The sequence below is a fragment of the Rhinoderma darwinii genome, unplaced genomic scaffold (assembly GCF_050947455.1).
Source record: "Rhinoderma darwinii isolate aRhiDar2 unplaced genomic scaffold, aRhiDar2.hap1 Scaffold_2115, whole genome shotgun sequence".
Taxonomy (NCBI): domain Eukaryota; kingdom Metazoa; phylum Chordata; class Amphibia; order Anura; family Rhinodermatidae; genus Rhinoderma; species Rhinoderma darwinii.
In genome coordinates this window covers 26428-49126 of record NW_027462453.1, presented here as the reverse complement: position 1 = coordinate 49126, position 22699 = coordinate 26428, and the positions used below count along the sequence as shown (strand labels likewise).

Sequence of the window (22699 nt, the reverse complement as noted above, 5' to 3'; positions counted from 1 at the left end):
ACCGCGGAGCATCTCACCCACACCAGGTAATGCATGTCTACACACCGCGGAGCATCTCACCCACACCAGGTAATGCATGTCTACACACCGCGGAGCATCTCACCCACACCAGGTAATACATGTCTACACACTGCGGAGCATCTCACCCACACCAGGTAATGCATGTCTACACACTGCGGAGCATCTCACCCACACCAGGTAATGCATGTCTACACACTGCGGAGCATCTCACCCACACCAGGTAATGCATGTCTACACACTGCGGAGCATCTCACCCACACCAGGTAATGCATGTCTACACACTGCGGAGCATCTCACCCACACCAGGTAATGCATGTCTACACACTGCGGAGCATCTCACCCACACCAGGTAATGCATGTCTACACACTGCGGAGCATCTCACCCACACCAGGTAATGCATGTCTACACACTGCGGAGCATCTCACCCACACCAGGTAATGCATGTCTACACACTGCGGAGCATCTCACCCACACCAGGTAATACATGTCTACACACTGCGGAGCATCTCACCCACACCAGGTAATGCATGTCTACACACTGCGGAGCATCTCACCCACACCAGGTAATACATGTCTACACACTGCGGAGCATCTCACCCACACCAGGTAATACATGTCTACACTCTGCGGAGCATCTCACCCACACCAGGTAATACATGTCTACACACTGCGGAGCATCTCACCCACACCAGGTAATGCATGTCTACACACTGCGGAGCATCTCACCCACACCAGGTAATACATGTCTACACTCTGCGGAGCATCTCACCCACACCAGGTAATACATGTCTACACACTGCGGAGCATCTCACCCACACCAGGTAATACATGTCTACACACTGCGGAGCATCTCACCCACACCAGGTAATACATGTCTACACACTGCGGAGCATCTCACCCACACCAGGTAATACATGTCTACACACTGCGGAGCATCTCACCCACACCAGGTAATACATGTCTACACACTGCGGAGCATCTCACCCACACCAGGTAATACATGTCTACACACTGCGGAGCATCTCACCCACACCAGGTAATGCATGTCTACACACTGCGGAGCATCTCACCCACACCAGGTAATGCATGTCTACACTCTGCGGAGCATCTCACCCACACCAGGTAATGCATGTCTACACACTGCGGAGCATCTCACCCACACCAGGTAATGCATGTCTACACACTGCGGAGCATCTCACCCACACCAGGTAATGCATGTCTACACTCCGCGGAGCATCTCACCCACACCAGGTAATGCATGTCTACACACCGCGGAGCATCTCACCCACACCAGGTAATGCATGTCTACACACCGCGGAGCATCTCACCCACACCAGGTAATACATGTCTACACTCTGCAGAGCATCTCACCCACACCAGGTATTACATGTCTCCACTCTGCAGAGCATCTCACCCACACCAGGTAATACATGTCTACACTCTGCAGAGCATCTCACCCACACCAGGTATTACATGTCTCCACTCTGCAGAGCATCTCACCCACACCCGGTATTATGCTGTAGATATTCCTCGTACATTGTACAGTACACCGGTGGATTAGCAGTAAGATGCCAGTCATAGTTCTCCATACTCTGGCAGTGCCCCCTGGTGTTTGCCCACTTAGTGTACATTTTCCTTTTGATTAGGGCAGTGTAGCCCCGTTGCTGAGATATCTCCTGTGACCCCCGCTCCTTGCTCCCCAGCCCTGGTGACAATAACAGGATCAGCTTGTTTGTGCAGAGTGTGAGGCAGGAAGCAGCCGGGCTTCCTGCCCCGGGAGTAAGAGGTTCCCACTAGATTTCTGCTCTTCATGTTCCTACACAACAACACAGAGAACATTCTCCAGACACTGCATGACCCCCTGACCTGTGTACAGCTCCCCGTACACCCCACCTCTTACTGAATGATGTGGGACGACCCACAGCAGACATTTCCCACGATGTTCTGGATGTCAACAATTCCTCAGCAACAAAGTTGTCCAGGCCCGGTGTGTAAGACCCTGGTAGTGCTGCCGGCAGGGTCCACTCCGGAATCAATGGTGGACACTCCGTCATGTCCTGGTAGTGCTGCCGGCAGGGTCCACTCCGGAATCAATGGTGGACACCCCGTCATGTCCTGGTAGTGCTGCCGGCAGGGTCCACTCCGGAATCAATGGTGGACACTCCGTCATGTCCTGGTAGTGCTGCCGGCAGGGTCCACTCCGGAATCAATGGTGGACACCCCGTCATGTCCTGGTAGTGCTGCCGGCAGGGTCCACTCCGGAATCAATGGTGGACACCCCGTCATGTCCTGGTAGTGCTGCCGGCAGGGTCCACTCCGGAATCAATGGCGGACACTCCGTCATGTCCTGGTAGTGCTGCCGGCAGGGTCCACTCCGGAATCAATGGCGGACACTCCGTCATGTCCTGGTAGTGCTGCCGGCAGGGTATACTCCGGAATCAATGGCGGACACCCCGTCATGTCCTGGTAGTGCTGCCGGCAGGGTCCACTCCGGAATCAATGGTGGACACTCCGTCATGTCCTGGTAGTGCTGCCGGCAGGGTCCACTCCGGAATCAATGGTGGACACTCCGTCATGTCCTGGTAGTGCTGCCGGCAGGGTCCACTTAGGAATCAATGGTGGACACCCCGTCATGTCCTGGTAGTGCTGCCGGCAGGGTCCACTCCGGAATCAATGGTGGACACTCCGTCATGTCCTGGTAGTGCTGCCGGCAGGGTCTACTCCGGAATCAATGGTGGACGCTCCGTCATGTCCTGGTAGTGCTGCCGGCAGGGTCTACTCCGGAATCAATGGTGGATGCTCCGTCATGTCCTGGTAGTGCTGCCGGCAGGGTCCACTCCGGAATCAATGGTGGACGCCCCGTCATGTCCTGGTAGTGCTGCCGGCAGGGTCCACTCCGGAATCAATGGTGGACTCTCCGTCATGTCCTGGTAGTGCTGCCGGCAGGGTCTACTCCGGAATCAATGGTGGACGCTCCGTCATGTCCTGGTAGTGCTGCCGGCAGGGTCTACTCCGGAATCAATGGTGGACGCTCCGTCATGTCCTGGTAGTGCTGCCGGCAGGGTATACTCCGGAATCAATGGTGGACGCTCCGTCATGTCCTGGTAGTGCTGCCGGCAGGGTCTACTCCGGAATCAATGGTGGACGCTCCGTCATGTCCTGGTAGTGCTGCCGGCAGGGTATACTCCGGAATCAATGGTGGACGCTCCGTCATGTCCTGGTAGTGCTGCCGGCAGGGTCTACTCCGGAATCAATGGTGGACGCTCCGTCATGTCCTGGTAGTGCTGCCGGCAGGGTATACTCCGGAATCAATGGTGGACGCTCCGTCATGTCCTGGTAGTGCTGCCGGCAGGGTATACTCCGGAATCAATGGTGGACACTCCGTCATGTCCTGGTAGTGCTGCCGGCAGGGTATACTCCGGAATCAATGGTGGACGCTCCGTCATGTCCTGGTAGTGCTGCCGGCAGGGTATACTCCGGAATCAATGGTGGACACTCCGTCATGTCCTGGTAGTGCTGCCGGCAGGGTATACTCCGGAATCAATGGTGGACGCTCCGTCATGTCCTGGTAGTGCTGCCGGCAGGGTATACTCCGGAATCAATGGTGGACGCTCCGTCATGTCCTGGTAGTGCTGCCGGCAGGGTATACTCCGGAATCAATGGTGGACGCTCCGTCATGTCCTGGTAGTGCTGGGGTCCATCTCCATATTGTTAACCAAAGATCTTGATGGTTACTTTCCCCAGTGTGCTTGGGAAGGAATTAGATTGTAAGCTCTGTTGGTGAAGAGGAAGCTGCCATGGTATATGGGCTGATAACACTACAGGGATGGCTTTACTTTGGAAAGAACTGGTGATGAAGACTTTCCTCGGCTGCTTCACTGCCATTTTGGGGTAAATATATCATTCTCCAGGTTGAGGACGCTTTCCTGCATTGTTGTGAAATGATGAAGAAGAGGACAAAAGTAGATGAAACCGGGATAGAAAAAGAAGCCAAAGATGGAGATACCTGAGGACACCGGGGTCAGGGGAGCGGACATCGCCCAGGCCCTGAGCTGGCAGCTTCTCACGTGATCCACATACCACCTGAGACGACGAAGGGGTGAAAGGAAAGCCCAATGTCAAATGGACAAATAGAAACGGTGAAAGCGGAAAATTTAATGGACAGAGGAGAAAAAACGTGGAGCCGGGGGGTGAAGAAGAGGAGGGCGGTCTGTGGTGGAGCTGCCAGATCTCAGCCGTCGTCATCTCTTGTGGGATGAGCGCCACTATAAGGCAGCAGCGTGACTGAGCACATGCTGCATCCTCACATCTGCCGGGTTCAGCGTCTTGACCACAGAGCTGACACTTTGATCAGATATTTCAGCTGCCGGCTGTTCTGTGGTTTTTAGTCTAGACACCTCTTGCTGACTCCACCAACACCTGGGGAGAGTGTAGACTGTCAGCTCTTGTGGCCAGCAAGGACATGCTATTTTGTGGGAGGGAGGTTATATAATATATCATAACCCCACGACCCTGTGAAGATGCTCATACGGCTCGTGCCCGCTGATCATATATTGTACATGGTGTACCCCGGAGCTTCTTCCCGTCAGATGTCATCTTGCTGGATAACGGGGCGGCACGTCTCGCCCAGCGTGAACTTAGGGAGGGATTCAGTAACCTGCCGACGCCAGTTCTCTGGGGTTAAAAAGTCGCAAATTGCACCTTTTGGCCTTTTTATGCCGCCTTTGCCAGTTTGTAGGAAGAAGGCAGTGCTTCAGTGGCACGACATATAATTTACCCAATAAAACTAGCGTAAAGTATAATGGAAATCAATGCCAGCTTCTAGCTGGGCCAATTACACTCTGGGAAGCGGGGCCTCTGCTTTGCTACACCCCACAATCAGACTACCCCCCTCAACCCCCATTTTCCCCTTTGGACAAATTAACTAAAAAATGTTGCTCCCCTCAACTCTTCTCCTCTCTTCTCACCTCTTCTCCCCTCACCTCTTCTCCCCATTTCTCCTCTTCTCCTCTCCCCTCACCTCTTCTCCCTCACCTCTTCTCCTCTCCCCTCACCTCTCTCCCCTCACCTCTTCTCCTCTCCCCTCACCTCTTCTCCCCTCACCTCTTCTCCTCTCCCCTCACCTCTTCTTCCTCTCCCCTCACCTCTTCTCCCCTCACCTCTTCTCCTCTCCCCTCACCTCTTCTCCCCTCACCTCTTCTCCCCTCTTCTCCTCTCCCCTCTTCTCTTCTCCCCTCACCTCTTCTCCCCTCACCTCTTCTCCCCTCACCTCTTCTCCCTCACCTCTTCTCCTCTCCCCTCACCTCTTCTCCTCTCCCCTCACCTCTTCTCCTCTCCCCTCACCTCTTCTTCTCTCCCCTCACCTCTTCTCCTCTCCCCTCACCTCTTCTCTCCCCTCACCTCTTCTCCTCTCCCCTCACCTCTTCTTCTCTCCCCTCACCTCTTCTCTCCTCACCTCTTCTCCCCTCCTTTCTTCTCTCCTCACCTCACCTCTTCTTTCCTCTTCTCCCCACACATCTTCTCCTCTCCCCTCACCTCTTCTCCCCACACCTCTTCTCCTCTCCCCTCACCTCTTCTCCCCACACCTCTTCTCCTCTCCCCTCACCTCTTCTTCCCTCACTTCTTCTTCCCTCACCTCTTCTCCCCTCACCTCTTCTCCCCTCACCTCTTCTCCCCTCACCTCTTCTTCTCTCCCCTCACCTCTTCTCTCCTCACCTCTTCTCCCCTCCTTTCTTCTCTCCTCACCTCACCTCTTCTTTCCTCTTCTCCCCACACATCTTCTCCTCTCCCCTCACCTCTTCTCCCCACACCTCTTCTCCTCTCCCCTCACCTCTTCTCCCCACACCTCTTCTCCTCTCCCCTCACTTCTTCTTCCCTCTTCTTCCCTCACTTCTTCTTCCCTCTTCTCCCCTCCTCTCTCCCCACCTCTTCTCCCCCTCACCTCTTCTCCCCTCACCTCTTCTCCTCTGCCCTCACCTCTTCTCCTCTGCCCTCACCTCTTCTCCTCTGCCCTCACCTCTTCTCCTCTCCCCTCACCTCTTCACCCCTCACCTTCTCCCCTCACCTCTTCTCCTCTCCCCCCCCTCACCTCTTCTCTCCTCACCTCTTCTCCCCTCCTCACCTCTTCTGCCCTCATCTCTTTTCTCCCCTCACCTGTTCACCCCTCACCTTCTCCCCTCACCTCTTCTCTCCTCACCTCTTCTGCCCTCACCTCTTTTCTCTCCGCTCACCTCTTCTCTGGGTCCCCTCGGCACCACTTGGCTCATTCTGTGTACTGATGGCAGACATTGTATGGGAAGCATACATTACATTTAAGGCCTCGATGCTGCCTGGCATCTGTACGTTGTATGAGCCACGCTGGAATGATGAGGGGGTCCGGAAAAGGAGCGGTGAGGTGATTATATTTTCTTTATTTTAAGTCCAAATGTGGCGTGGGACTGGATGGCGCTCGGCCGAAGTTACGGTGAATGGGAAGATGCAGCAGATGTATTAAGAGGAGAGTGCCCAGGTATAAACTGCCAGTCTTAGTATCGTGACCCCCCCTCCCTGCGAGTGCTACTCAATGATCCAGCGCGGTGGCGCCACGTTTTGAGGGAGCGGCCATGAAGACAAGGAGGGGGCACTGCACAACTCTCTGTTATCAGCCCTGTCACACTGCAGACTTCTGGGGACAAAGCTTCAGGTTTAAGTTAAGCCGCTTGTCCTGGGGTGTTAATTAGGAGCGCTCCCTTCCCCCACACATGGATTTCTCCTCAGGAATTTTGTTAATTGCCTAAAAAAAAAAAATGAAAGTGACCAGAGGAAGTGCTGCCCTCGACCCCGGAGTCACATTCCTTATATGGGGGGGGGGGGGGCGGCGGGGGGGGGGGCACAGCCTGGCATTACCTCAGCTGTGAGTCACATGTGACACCTTTGTGGAAAGTAGATTGTAAGCTGCTGCGGCGCACGGACGGACAAGGATTCTGCTGCTGAAGGACATCTACGCTGTTAGACTGCAAGCTCCTGGGGACAATACGCGGGATCAGACCCTAAACCGGAGAAGTGATCGTCTACATTATCCACGCCTGCCCTCTTGTGGCCACATGCAGCGTTACACCGTCTTCTCAGCGGAAATGTAGATTGTCAGCTCTTGTGGACAGGAGCCGGCGTTTCTTTCTGGACAACTTATGGAACGATCGCGAGCAGACGGTCATACTGACTGATACGAGTGCCGATCACAGGTCAGATATTCACACATCCGCAGCGTGTCCTGCACAACGAGAGAATGGCAGACGCCTGCACAAGCACCAAAAATATCGGACGCGTTATATATATATTATGGCTATTTGTAGAAAGTCTCCGGTTATACACCGGCTGCCCGGCAACGAGGGGAACCCACCGACCGCCACGTCACAGGATCCTCCAGATATATCGGATTATCCCATGGGAGTTAGGATGGGCACGGCGGAGTGGGCTATCCTCCCCTCCAATAAACGGCAGGGAGCACTTCTCACTGCTGGGATCTGCGCTCTGATCCCTCATCCACCATGGCGGATAACGCAGCGTCCCAACAACCTGTGCAGTAACGGACAGCCCGCACGTGTGAGAGCGCAGCCTCATCTACTCCTTGACTTAGTCACATGGGCATGAGATTGTCAGCTCCTCGGTCCAAGATCTCCTACCTTGAGACGGGAGTCCAAACCCATGCAAAACAGGGGCAGCAGTGGGCACAGAGGAGTCAGCCCTGCACCCTGGGAAGAAGAGGGCATCAATCTCCAGCGGGCGCCCCATGAACCTGGACCTTATACAGGGCGCTTGAAATAGGAAGAAGTCTCTGACTGCCGGGTGTTCAGCGCTGAGGCGACCCGTCGGTGGGAAGAAGGATCCCCGCAATTTTAGAATTTGGGGCTCAGAAAAGTCATGTCCCCTTATCGAGCACACGAGGGACTCACCCGAAGCAAACGTGTTTTGTGCAATGAGCCGGCGCAAAGTCTACGGTCCCGTCTTCTCTGCCGAGGACACCGGCCACAAGAGGCGGAACTGGAATGTCCTGGGCCCCAATGCAAAATCTATAATAGGGCCCCCCATACCATATATAATACTGGTGTCTTCTTATGCTGCTAAGGGGCTTTTGGGCCCCCAGGCTCCACTGCTACCCCTGCACCTATACCCGCTATTACCTGGACATGTTAAAGGAACGGCTTATGCCACAGATACACGTTTAAGCAGATCTTACTCTACCAGCAGGCGCTGACCCTCCACTTTTCCATTTGGGCGTTCGCCAATACCTGAATGAAACTACCGGGACGTTGGATCGGCCGCGCCGGAAACGATTCACCAACACTGCACCGGCCTCCACGACCGCCAGATGTAACACCCTGCCACTTCTTTCTGCGGGGCTTCATCAAGGACTCGTATCTGCCCCCCCCCCCCCCGGATCTGAACAACCTGTGATAGCGGAGTCCCTGTCCAAGGATACGCCGCCGCGACACCTGCCAGATCAGCGCGTTCATTATGTTCTCCCGGTTATGGACACGAGGCTGGCATTGTGCACCGTCCTTGTTGACTCACCCTGTATAATGGACACGACGCCACGGGAGCAGAGGACCTGATAATGTCAGCGATCGCTACACTCGAGCGCCGCCTGGACTACAGCTTTGGATGTGAATGGAGTAGAAGTCGCTGGGTCATTTAGATGGTCAGCTCCTGGACAGGGAGGCTGTCCAGCGCTGCAGAAGAGGTCAGCGATGGGTCAGGGGTCACCACCGCTCCAGGAGGGTTTTGGATCATTGTAATAATTATATTTTTTAATGAGGTGCAGCCTCCGCCATACACGACCGCAGCAGCACAAGGACCCCACATTACAAAGCCGGGAGCCTTTATTTCACAGTGACAGAGGGGGGTACATGATGTGGGGGGGGGGGGTACATGATGGGGGTTATGTCCTTTTCTTGTTCTTCCCGACCACCTTCCCGAGGGGCACAGCGGACGTCACCGTCTGGTACAGGCTGGATGAGATCTTGTTCACGTAGTAGAGCTCCACCAAGGAGAAGATGAAGCTGCAGGAGAAGGGGCGACAGCCGTATTACAAGTGTGAACGCGCAGTAATCCCCCCCCCCCCCCCCCACAGCGCATACTGACCAGGTCGTCACGCAGACTCTGTGGACCAAGCCCGATGCAAAGAGGGCGACGAAGAGACAGACGAGGACTGCAACACAGAGAGATGTCAGAATACAGGGGACCCCACAACCCCCCACTATACAGGGGACCCCACAACCCCAATAATCAGACCCCCCACTATACAGGTGACCCTCCCACAAAACGTGTAATCAGACCCCCCACTATACAGGGGACCCCACAACCCCAATAATCAGACCCCCCACTATACAGGTGACCCTCCCACAAAACGTGTAATCAGACCCCCCACTATACAGGGGACCCCACAACCCCCCACAAGTAATCAGACCCCCCACTATACAGGGGACCCCACAACCCCCCACAAGTAATCAGACCCCCCCCCCCCCCACTATACAGGGGACCCCTCCACTGCCACCATTACCCCGGTCCTCCATCACATGTCACGGTCAGGCTGGGTGCACTCTCTTTTCAGACATAATGGAGGAGTTTTACGCCTGAACAGACGGCTCCAACATGTCGGCAAACAGCAGCGCACTGCCGGCAGCGGGGCTTACCGTGTTCTGTGCCGACCAGCTGTCAGAGGACGGCGCGTAAGAGGGACTGCGTGTAAAAGGGACGGCGCGTAAGAGGGACTGCAGGCCACTTCTTGGGACGTTTTTGGAGCCGTTCCTCATCGACTCTATAGAAAACAGCTCCAAAGACGCAGCGTAAAACGTCTGAAAATCAGAGGCCGTTTTTCCCTTGAACCGCTCCGTATTTTCAGCCGTTTTTGGTGAAGTGTGTGAACATCGCCCTACCCAGTTATATCACCCCCAACTCTACACCCATCGGTCGCCTCACACTGAGCGCCTTCTATCCACGCTCCACCCAAACCCCAGGAGCCCCTCCCCCAGACCTGGAGACGGACCCCACAAGCAGGAAGTCAATGCGGCAAATTTACCAACGCAACGGAAAAAGAAGGGTGAGCGTCGGGTTCACTCAGCAGCGGACCCTGGAGGGGGGGGGGGGGTGTTACTGTGCCCCTCGTTCTATCTCCCATTATCCCCAGAGCTGCTCACCTTCTGGAAACACCTTCGCCTGGAAACCTTTCCCGAACACGAGATTCTCCAGGTTGTTGAAGGCCTGACGTCAGGGTTAAGGAGTCATCAGCGCAGCGCGGGGTCCGGGGCGGTATTACAGCCGTTATTACGCGCAAGAGCGGGGCGGGGCCTTGTGGGGGGCGGGGCCTTGTCTCTAGATAAGGATACAGTGAGGCAGAAGTAGAAGATGCCGGAGCCCAGGAGACCGCCCAGGATCGTCAGCCACTCAGAGGACGCCAGGTGTTTGCTGTACATCTGCATCCCGGCGAATAGGAGGAGCGACACCAGTGAGGAGAGCGCCAGCGAGATCCCGGTACTGACCGCTGCCGGAGGAAAAGTCACGTCAATCACTGATCAGGGGGCGGGGCTTCCACGTCACATTTACTACAGCTGTCCAGCATCATTCCTGCCCACCCGCCTCAGCATGACACCAGCACCCCAATATGTCAGACCACAGTCTATCCAGTCACTCGTTACAATGGATCAGCCTCGTCAGGTCACTGGTTACAATGGATCAGTCTCGTCAGGTCACTCGTTACAATGGATCAGTCTCGTCAGGTCACTCGTTACAATGGATCAGTCTCGTCAGGTCACTCGTTACAATGGATCAGCCTCGTCAGGTCACTCGTTACAATGGATCAGCCTCGTCAGATCACTCGTTACAATGGATCAGTCTCGTCAGATCGCTCGTTACAATGGATCAGCCTCGTCAGATCGCTCGTTACAATGGATCAGCCTCGTCAGATCGCTCGTTACAATGGATCAGCCTCGTCAGATCGCTCGTTACAATGTATCAGTCTCGTCAGATCACTCGGTACAATGGATCAGCCTCGTCAGGTCACTCGTTACAATGGATCAGTCTCGTCAGATCACTCGTTACAATGTATCAGTCTCGTCAGATCGCTCGTTACAATGTATCAGTCTCGTCAGATCGCTCGTTACAATGGATCAGCCTCGTCAGATCACTCGTTACAATGCATCAGCCTCGTCACCCGTTACAATGTATCAGCCTCGTCACATCACTCGTTACAATGTATCAGCCTCGTCAGATCGCTCGGTACAATGTATCAGCCTCGTCAGATCGCTCGGTACAATGGATCAGTCTCGTCAGATCGCTCGGTACAATGTATCAGCCTCGTCAGATCGCTCGGTACAATGGATCAGCCTCGTCAGATCGCTCGTTACAATGTATCAGTCTCGTCAGGTCACTCGTTACAATGGATCAGTCTCGTCAGGTCACTCGTTACAATGGATCAGTCTCGTCAGGTCACTCGTTACAATGGATCAGTCTCGTCAGATCACTCGTTACAATGGATCAGTCTCGTCAGGTCACTCGTTACAATGGATCAGTCTCGTCAGGTCACTCGTTACAATGTATCAGTCTCGTCAGGTCACTCGTTACAATGGATCAGTCTCGTCAGGTCACTCGTTACAATGGATCAGCCTCGTCAGATCACTCGTTACAATGGATCAGTCTCGTCAGATCGCTCGTTACAATGGATCAGCCTCGTCAGGTCACTCGTTACAATGTATCAGCCTCGTCAGATCGCTCGTTACAATGGATCAGCCTCGTCAGATCGCTCGTTACAATGGATCAGCCTCGTCAGATCGCTCGTTACAATGTATCAGTCTCGTCAGATCACTCGGTACAATGGATCAGCCTCGTCAGGTCACTCGTTACAATGGATCAGTCTCGTCAGATCACTCGTTACAATGTATCAGTCTCGTCAGATCGCTCGTTACAATGTATCAGTCTCGTCAGATCGCTCGTTACAATGGATCAGCCTCGTCAGATCACTCGTTACAATGCATCAGCCTCGTCACCCGTTACAATGTATCAGCCTCGTCACATCACTCGTTACAATGTATCAGCCTCGTCAGGTCACTCGTTACAATGGATCAGTCTCGTCAGATCACTCGTTACAATGTATCAGTCTCGTCAGATCGCTCGTTACAATGGATCAGCCTCGTCAGATCACTCGTTACAATGCATCAGCCTCGTCACCCGTTACAATGTATCAGCCTCGTCACATCACTCGTTACAATGTATCAGTCTCGTCAGGTCACTCGTTACAATGGATCAGTCTCGTCAGATCACTCGTTACAATGGATCAGTCTCGTCACTCGTTACAATGGATCAGTCTCGTCAGATCACTCGTTACAATGGATCAGTCTCGTCAGGTCACTCGTTACAATGGATCAGTCTCGTCAGGTCACTCGTTACAATGTATCAGTCTCGTCACTCGTTACAATGTATCAGTCTCGTCACTCGTTACAATGGATCAGCCTCGTCAGGTCACTCGTTACAATGGATCAGCCTCGTCAGGTCAATCGTTACAATGGATCAGCCTCGTCAGGTCAATCGTTACAATGGATCAGCCTCGTCAGGTCACTCGGTACAATGCATCAGTCTCGTCAGATCACTCGGTACAATGCATCAGTCTCGTCAGATCACTCGTTACAATGCATCAGCCTCGTCAGATCACTCGTTACAATGTATCAGTCTCATCAGGTCACTCGTTACAATGGATCAGTCTCGTCAGATCACTCGGTACAATGTATCAGACTCGTTACAATGTATCAGTCTCGTCACTCGTTACAATGTATCAGTCTCGTCACTCGTTACAATGTATCAGTCTCGTCACTCGTTACAATGTATCAGTCTCGTCACTCGTTACAATGGATCAGTCTCGTCAGGTCACTCGTTACAATGTATCAGCCTCGTCAGATCACTCGTTACAATGGATCAGTCTCGTCAGGTCAATCGTTACAATGGATCAGTCTCGTCAGGTCAATCGTTACAATGTATCAGCCTCGTCAGATCGCTCGTTACAATGGATCAGCCTCGTCAGATCGCTCGTTACAATGGATCAGCCTCGTCAGATCACTCGTTACAATGGATCAGTCTCGTCAGGTCACTCGGTACAATGGATCAGCCTCGTCAGGTCAATCGTTACAATGGATCAGTCTCGTCAGGTCAATCGTTACAATGTATCAGCCTCGTCAGATCGCTCGTTACAATGGATCAGCCTCGTCAGATCGCTCGTTACAATGGATCAGCCTCGTCAGATCGCTCGGTACAATGGATCAGCCTCGTCAGCTCGCTCGTTACAATGTATCAGCCTCGTCAGATCACTCGTTACAATGTATCAGTCTCATCAGGTCACTCGTTACAATGGATCAGCCTCGTCAGGTCACTCGGTACAATGTATCAGTCTCGTCAGATCGCTCGTTACAATGGATCAGCCTCGTCAGATCGCTCGGTACAATGGATCAGCCTCGTCAGATCACTCGGTACAATGGATCAGTCTCGTCAGATCACTCGGTACAATGTATCAGCCTCGTCAGATCACTCGTTACAATGTATCAGTCTCGTCAGGTCAATCGTTACAATGTATCAGTCTCGTCAGGTCACTCGTTACAATGTATCAGTCTCGTCACTCGTTACACTGTATCAGTCTCGTCACTCGTTACAATGGATCATCCTCGTCAGGTCACTCGTTACAATGGATCAGCCTCGTCAGGTCACTCGTTACAATGGATCAGCCTCGTCAGGTCACTCGTTACAATGGATCAGCCTCGTCAGATCACTCGTTACAATGTATCAGTCTCGTCAGGTCACTCGTTACAATGGATCAGCCTCGTCAGATCGCTCGTTACAATGGATCAGCCTCGTCAGATCACTCGTTACAATGGATCAGTCTCGTCAGATCAATCGGTACAATGGATCAGCCTCGTCAGGTCACTCGTTACAATGGATCAGTCTCGTCAGATCACTCGTTACAATGGATCAGTCTCGTCAGATCACTCGGTACAATGGATCAGCCTCGTCACTCGTTACAATGTATCAGCCTCGTCAGATCACTCGTTACAATGTATCAGTCTCGTCACTCGTTACAATGTATCAGTCTCGTCACTCGTTACAATGTATCAGTCTCGTCACTCGTTACAATGTATCAGTCTCGTCACTCGTTACAATGTATCAGTCTCGTCACTCGTTACAATGTATCAGCCTCGTCAGGTCACTCGTTACAATGTATCAGTCTCGTCACTCGTTACAATGTATCAGTCTCGTCACTCGTTACAATGTATCAGTCTCGTCACTCGTTACAATGTATCAGTCTCGTCACTCGTTACAATGTATCAGCCTCGTCAGGTCACTCGTTACAATGGATCAGCCTCGTCAGGTTACTCGTTACAATGGATCAGCCTCGTCAGGTTACTCGTTACAATGGATCAGCCTCGTCAGATCACTCGTTACAATGTATCAGTCTCGTCACTCGTTACAATGGATCAGCCTCGTCAGGTCACTCGTTACAATGGATCAGCCTCGTCAGGTCACTCGTTACAATGGATCAGCCTCGTCAGGTCACTCGTTACAATGGATCAGCCTCGTCAGGTCACTCGTTACAATGGATCAGCCTCGTCAGATCACTCGTTACAATGGATCAGCCTCGTCAGATCACTCGTTACAATGGATCAGCCTCGTCAGATCGCTCGGTACAATGTATCAGCCTCGTCAGATCACTCGTTACAATGTATCAGCCTCGTCAGATCGCTCGTTACAATGTATCAGTCTCGTCAGATCGCTCGTTACAATGTATCAGCCTCGTCAGATCGCTCGTTACAATGTATCAGTCTCGTCAGGTCACTCGTTACAATGGATCAGCCTCGTCAGATCACTCGGTACAATGGATCAGCCTCGTCAGGTCACTCGGTACAATGGATCAGCCTCGTCAGGTCGCTCGGTACAATGTATCAGCCTCGTCAGATCGCTCGGTACAATGTATCAGTCTCGTCAGATCGCTCGTTACAATGTATCAGCCTCGTCAGATCGCTCGTTACAATGTATCAGTCTCGTCAGGTCACTCGTTACAATGGATCAGCCTCGTCAGGTCACTCGGTACAATGGATCAGCCTCGTCAGATCGCTCGGTACAATGGATCAGCCTCGTCAGATCGCTCGGTACAATGTATCAGCCTCGTCAGATCGTTCGGTACAATGGATCAGCCTCGTCAGATCGCTCGGTACAATGGATCAGCCTCGTCAGATCGCTCGTTACAATGTATCAGCCTCGTCAGATCGCTCGGTACAATGTATCAGCCTCGTCAGATCACTCGTTACAATGTATCAGTCTCGTCAGATCGCTCGTTACAATGGATCCGTCTTGTCACTCGTTACAATGTATCAGTCTCGTCAGATCACTCGTTACAATGTATCAGCCTCGTCAGATCACTCGGTACAATGTATCAGTCTCGTCAGGTCACTCGTTACAATGGATCAGCCTCGTCAGATCACTCGGTACAATGGATCAGCCTCGTCAGGTCACTCGGTACAATGTATCAGTCTCGTCAGATCACTCGTTACAATGTATCAGCCTCGTCAGGTCGCTCGTTACAATGGATCAGCCTCGTCAGATCGCTCGTTACAATGGATCAGCCTCGTCAGATCGCTCGTTACAATGGATCAGCCTCATCAGATCACTCGTTACAATGTATCAGCCTCGTCAGATCACTCGGTACAATGGATCAGCCTCGTCAGATCACTCGGTACAATGGATCAGTCTCGTCAGGTCGCTCGGTACAATGTATCAGCCTCGTCAGATCGCTCGGTACAATGTATCAGCCTCGTCAGATCACTCGGTACAATGTATCAGTCTCGTCAGGTCACTCGTTACAATGGATCAGCCTCGTCAGATCGCTCGTTACAATGGATCAGCCTCGTCAGATCGCTCGGTACAATGTATCAGCCTCGTCAGATCGCTCGGTACAATGTATCAGCCTCGTCAGATCACTCGTTACAATGTATCAGCCTCGTCAGATCACTCGTTACAATGCATCAGCCTCGTCAGATCACTCGTTACAATGTATCAGTCTCGTCAGATCGCTCGTTACAATGTATCAGCCTCGTCAGATCGCTCGGTACAATGTATCAGTCTCGTCAGATCGCTCGTTACAATGTATCAGCCTCGTCAGGTCACTCGTTACAATGGATCAGCCTCGTCAGATCACTCGGTACAATGGATCAGCCTCGTCAGGTCACTCGGTACAATGTATCAGTCTCGTCAGATCACTCGTTACAATGTATCAGCCTCGTCAGATCACTCGGTACAATGTATCAGCCTCGTCAGATCACTCGGTACAATGTATCAGCCTCGTCAGATCACTCGGTACAATGTATCAGTCTCGTCTGATCACTCGGTACAATGGATCAGCCTCGTCAGGTCACTCGGTACAATGTATCAGCCTCGTCAGATCGCTCGGTACAATGGATCAGCCTCGTCAGGTCACTCGGTACAATGGATCAGTCTCGTCAGATCACTCGTTACAATGTATCAGCCTCGTCAGATCGCTCGTTACAATGTATCAGTCTCGTCAGGTCACTGGTTACAATGGATCAGTCTCGTCAGGTCACTCGTTACAATGGATCAGTCTCGTCAGGTCACTCGTTACAATGTATCAGCCTCGTCAGATCGCTCGGTACAATGGATCAGCCTCGTCAGATCGCTCGGTACAATGGATCAGCCTCGTCAGATCGCTCGTTACAATGTATCAGCCTCGTCAGATCGCTCGGTACAATGGATCAGCCTCGTCAGATCGCTCGGTACAATGGATCAGCCTCGTCAGGTCACTCGGTACAATGGATCAGCCTCGTCAGATCACTCGTTACAATGTATCAGTCTCGTCAGGTCACTCGTTACAATGGATCAGTCTCGTCAGGTCACTCGTTACAATGTATCAGCCTCGTCAGGTCACTCGTTACAATGGATCCGTCTTGTCACTCGTTACAATGGATCAGCCTCGTCAGGTCAATCGTTACAATGTATCAGCCTCGTCAGGTCAATCGTTACAATGTATCAGTCTCGTCAGATCGCTCGTTACAATGTATCAGTCTCGTCAGATCACTCGTTACAATGTATCAGTCTCGTCAGGTCACTCGGTACAATGTATCAGTCTCGTCAGGTCACTCGTTACAATGTATCAGCCTCGTCAGGTCACTCGTTACAATGTATCAGCCTCGTCAGGTCGCTCGTTACAATGGATCAGCCTCGTCAGATCGCTCGGTACAATGGATCAGTCTCGTCAGCTCGCTCGTTACAATGTATCAGCCTCGTCACATCACTCGTTACAATGTATCAGCCTCGTCAGATCACTCGGTACAATGTATCAGTCTCGTCAGATCACTCGTTACAATGTATCAGCCTCGTCAGATCACTCGTTACAATGTATCAGTCTCATCAGGTCACTCGTTACAATGGATCAGTCTCGTCAGATCACTCGGTACAATGTATCAGTCTCGTCACTCGTTACAATGTATCAGTCTAGTCACTCGTTACAATGTATCAGTCTAGTCACTCGTTACAATGGATCAGTCTCGTCAGATCACTCGTTACAATGTATCAGTCTCGTCACTCGTTACAATGTATCAGTCTCGTCGCTCGTTACAATGTATCAGTCTCGTCGCTCGTTACAATGTATCAGTCTCGTCGCTCGTTACAATGTATCAGTCTCGTCGCTCGTTACAATGTATCAGTCTCGTCGCTCGTTACAATGTATCAGTCTCGTCACAATGTATCAGTCTCGTCACTCGTTACAATGTATCAGTCTCGTCGCTCGTTACAATGTATCAGTCTCGTCGCTCGTTACAATGTATCAGTCTCGTCACTCGTTACAATGTATCAGTCTCGTCACTCGTTACAATGTATCAGTCTCGTCACTCGTTACAATGTATCAGTCTCGTCACTCGTTACAATGTATCAGTCTCGTCACTCGTTACAATGTATCAGTCTCGTCACTCGTTACAATGTATCAGTCTCATCACTCGTTAAACTGTATCAGTCTCGTCACCCGTTACAATGTATCAGTCTCGTCACTCGTTACAATGTATCAGTCTAGTCACTCGTTACACTGTATCAGTCTCGTCACTCGTTACAATGTATCAGTCTCGTCACTCGTTACAATGTATCAGTCTCGTCGCTCGTTACAATGTATCAGTCTCGTCGCTCGTTACCATGTATCAGTCTCGTCACCCGTTACAATGTATCAGTCTCGTCACTCGTAACAATGTATCAGTCTCGTCAGGTCAATCGTTACAATGTATCAGCCTCGTCAGATCACTCGGTACAATGTATCAGTCTCGTCACTCGTTACAATGTATCAGTCTCGTCAGGTCAATCATTACAATGTATCAGTCTCGTCACTCGTTACCATGTATCAGTCTCGTCACCCGTTACAATGTATCAGTCTCGTCACTCGTAACAATGTATCAGTCTCGTCAGGTCAATCGTTACAATGTATCAGCCTCGTCAGATCACTCGGTACAATGGATCAGTCTCGTCAGGTCACTCGTTACAATGGATCAGCCTCGTCAGGTCAATCGTTACAATGGATCAGCCTCGTCAGGTCACTCGTTACAATGGATCAGTCTCGTCAGGTCACTCGTTACAATGTATCAGTCTCGTCAGGTCAATCGTTACAATGGATCAGCCTCGTCAGATCGCTCCGTACAATGGATCAGCCTCGTCAGGTCAATCGTTACAATGGATCAGTCTCGTCAGGTCAATCGTTACAATGGATCAGCCTCGTCAGGTCACTCGGTACAATGTATCAGTCTCGTCAGATCGCTCGTTACAATGGATCAGCCTCGTCAGATCGCTCGGTACAATGGATCAGCCTCGTCAGATCACTCGGTACAATGGATCAGTCTCGTCAGATCACTCGGTACAATGGATCAGTCTCGTCAGGTCAATCGTTACAATGTATCAGCCTCGTCAGATCGCTCGGTACAATGTATCAGCCTCGTCAGATCGCTCGTTACAATGTATCAGTCTCGTCAGGTCAATCGTTACAATGTATCAGTCTCATCAGGTCACTCGTTACAATGGATCAGTCTTGTCAGATCACTCGGTACAATGTATCAGCCTCGTCACATCACTCGTTACAATGTATCAGCCTCGTCACATCACTCGTTACAATGTATCAGCCTCGTCACATCACTCGGTACAATGTATCAGCCTCGTCAGATCACTCGTTACAATGGATCAGCCTCGTCAGGTCACTCGGTACAATGTATCAGTCTCGTCAGGTCACTCGTTACAATGTATCAGCCTCGTCACATCACTCGGTACAATGTATCAGTCTCGTCAGGTCACTCGTTACAATGGATCAGTCTCGTCAGATCACTCGGTACAATGTATCAGCCTCGTCAGATCGCTCGGTACAATGGATCAGCCTCGTCAGATCACTCGGTACAATGGATCAGTCTCGTCAGGTCGCTCGGTACAATGTATCAGCCTCGTCAGATCGCTCGGTACAATGTATCAGCCTCGTCAGATCACTCGGTACAATGTATCAGTCTCGTCAGGTCACTCGTTACAATGGATCAGCCTCGTCAGATCGCTCGTTACAATGGATCAGCCTCGTCAGATCGCTCGGTACAATGTATCAGCCTCGTCAGATCGCTCGGTACAATGTATCAGCCTCGTCAGATCACTCGTTACAATGTATCAGCCTCGTCAGATCACTCGTTACAATGCATCAGCCTCGTCAGATCACTCGTTACAATGTATCAGTCTCGTCAGATCGCTCGTTACAATGTATCAGTCTCGTCAGATCGCTCGTTACAATGTATCAGCCTCGTCAGGTCACTCGTTACAATGGATCAGCCTCGTCAGATCACTCGGTACAATGTATCAGCCTCGTCAGATCACTCGGTACAATGTATCAGTCTCGTCTGATCACTCGGTACAATGGATCAGCCTCGTCAGGTCACTCGGTACAATGTATCAGCCTCGTCAGATCGCTCGGTACAATGGATCAGCCTCGTCAGGTCACTCGGTACAATGGATCAGTCTCGTCAGATCACTCGTTACAATGTATCAGCCTCGTCAGATCGCTCGTTACAATGTATCAGTCTCGTCAGGTCACTGGTTACAATGGATCAGTCTCGTCAGGTCACTCGTTACAATGGATCAGTCTCGTCAGGTCACTCGTTACAATGGATCAGCCTCGTCAGATCGCTCGGTACAATGGATCAGCCTCGTCAGATCGCTCGGTACAATGGATCAGCCTCGTCAGATCGCTCGTTACAATGTATCAGCCTCGTCAGATCGCTCGGTACAATGGATCAGCCTCGTCAGATCGCTCGGTACAATGGATCAGCCTCGTCAGGTCACTCGGTACAATGGATCAGCCTCGTCAGATCACTCGTTACAATGTATCAGTCTCGTCAGGTCACTCGTTACAATGGATCAGTCTCGTCAGGTCACTCGTTACAATGTATCAGCCTCGTCAGGTCACTCGTTACAATGGATCCGTCTTGTCACTCGTTACAATGGATCAGCCTCGTCAGGTCAATCGTTACAATGTATCAGCCTCGTCAGGTCAATCGTTACAATGTATCAGTCTCGTCAGATCGCTCGTTACAATGTATCAGTCTCGTCAGATCACTCGTTACAATGTATCAGTCTCGTCAGGTCACTCGGTACAATGTATCAGTCTCGTCAGGTCACTCGTTACAATGTATCAGCCTCGTCAGGTCACTCGTTACAATGTATCAGCCTCGTCAGGTCGCTCGTTACAATGGATCAGCCTCGTCAGATCGCTCGGTACAATGGATCAGTCTCGTCAGCTCGCTCGTTACAATGTATCAGCCTCGTCACATCACTCGTTACAATGTATCAGCCTCGTCAGATCACTCGGTACAATGTATCAGTCTCGTCAGATCACTCGTTACAATGTATCAGCCTCGTCAGATCACTCGTTACAATGTATCAGTCTCATCAGGTCACTCGTTACAATGGATCAGTCTCGTCAGATCACTCGGTACAATGTATCAGTCTCGTCACTCGTTACAATGTATCAGTCTAGTCACTCGTTACAATGTATCAGTCTAGTCACTCGTTACAATGGATCAGTCTCGTCAGATCACTCGTTACAATGTATCAGTCTCGTCACTCGTTACAATGTATCAGTCTCGTCGCTCGTTACAATGTATCAGTCTCGTCGCTCGTTACAATGTATCAGTCTCGTCGCTCGTTACAATGTATCAGTCTCGTCGCTCGTTACAATGTATCAGTCTCGTCGCTCGTTACAATGTATCAGTCTCGTCACAATGTATCAGTCTCGTCACTCGTTACAATGTATCAGTCTCGTCGCTCGTTACAATGTATCAGTCTCGTCGCTCGTTACAATGTATCAGTCTCGTCACTCGTTACAATGTATCAGTCTCGTCACTCGTTACAATGTATCAGTCTCGTCACTCGTTACAATGTATCAGTCTCGTCACTCGTTACAATGTATCAGTCTCGTCACTCGTTACAATGTATCAGTCTCGTCACTCGTTACAATGTATCAGTCTCATCACTCGTTAAACTGTATCAGTCTCGTCACCCGTTACAATGTATCAGTCTCGTCACTCGTTACAATGTATCAGTCTAGTCACTCGTTACACTGTATCAGTCTCGTCACTCGTTACAATGTATCAGTCTCGTCACTCGTTACAATGTATCAGTCTCGTCGCTCGTTACAATGTATCAGTCTCGTCGCTCGTTACCATGTATCAGTCTCGTCACCCGTTACAATGTATCAGTCTCGTCACTCGTAACAATGTATCAGTCTCGTCAGGTCAATCGTTACAATGTATCAGCCTCGTCAGATCACTCGGTACAATGTATCAGTCTCGTCACTCGTTACAATGTATCAGTCTCGTCAGGTCAATCATTACAATGTATCAGTCTCGTCACTCGTTACCATGTATCAGTCTCGTCACCCGTTACAATGTATCAGTCTCGTCACTCGTAACAATGTATCAGTCTCGTCAGGTCAATCGTTACAATGTATCAGCCTCGTCAGATCACTCGGTACAATGGATCAGTCTCGTCAGGTCACTCGTTACAATGTATCAGTCTCGTCAGGTCAATCGTTACAATGGATCAGCCTCGTCAGATCGCTCCGTACAATGGATCAGCCTCGTCAGGTCAATCGTTACAATGGATCAGTCTCGTCAGGTCAATCGTTACAATGGATCAGCCTCGTCAGGTCACTCGGTACAATGTATCAGTCTCGTCAGATCGCTCGTTACAATGGATCAGCCTCGTCAGATCGCTCGGTACAATGGATCAGCCTCGTCAGATCACTCGGTACAATGGATCAGTCTCGTCAGATCACTCGGTACAATGGATCAGTCTCGTCAGGTCAATCGTTACAATGTATCAGCCTCGTCAGATCGCTCGGTACAATGTATCAGCCTCGTCAGATCGCTCGTTACAATGTATCAGTCTCGTCAGGTCAATCGTTACAATGTATCAGTCTCATCAGGTCACTCGTTACAATGGATCAGTCTTGTCAGATCACTCGGTACAATGTATCAGCCTCGTCACATCACTCGTTACAATGTATCAGCCTCGTCACATCACTCGTTACAATGTATCAGCCTCGTCACATCACTCGGTACAATGTATCAGCCTCGTCAGATCACTCGT

The 22699-nt window shown here is 51.2% G+C and overlaps 1 protein-coding gene across 1 annotated transcript in view; it reads right to left on the bottom strand.

Moving 5' to 3' along the window:
• Positions 1-8862: 8862 nt before the first annotated feature.
• KRTCAP2 (keratinocyte associated protein 2) overlaps positions 8863-22699 on the bottom strand; it is a 35855-nt gene continuing 22018 nt past the window's right edge. Inside the window, exons 2-5 of the mRNA XM_075848150.1 lie at positions 10387-10541; positions 10198-10261; positions 9143-9209; positions 8863-9060 (exon numbers count right to left, since the gene is read on the bottom strand). Of these exons, the coding sequence (XP_075704265.1) occupies positions 8940-9060; positions 9143-9209; positions 10198-10261; positions 10387-10541 (407 nt within the window). The 3' untranslated portion in view covers positions 8863-8939. The remainder of the gene's footprint in view (positions 9061-9142; positions 9210-10197; positions 10262-10386; positions 10542-22699) is intronic.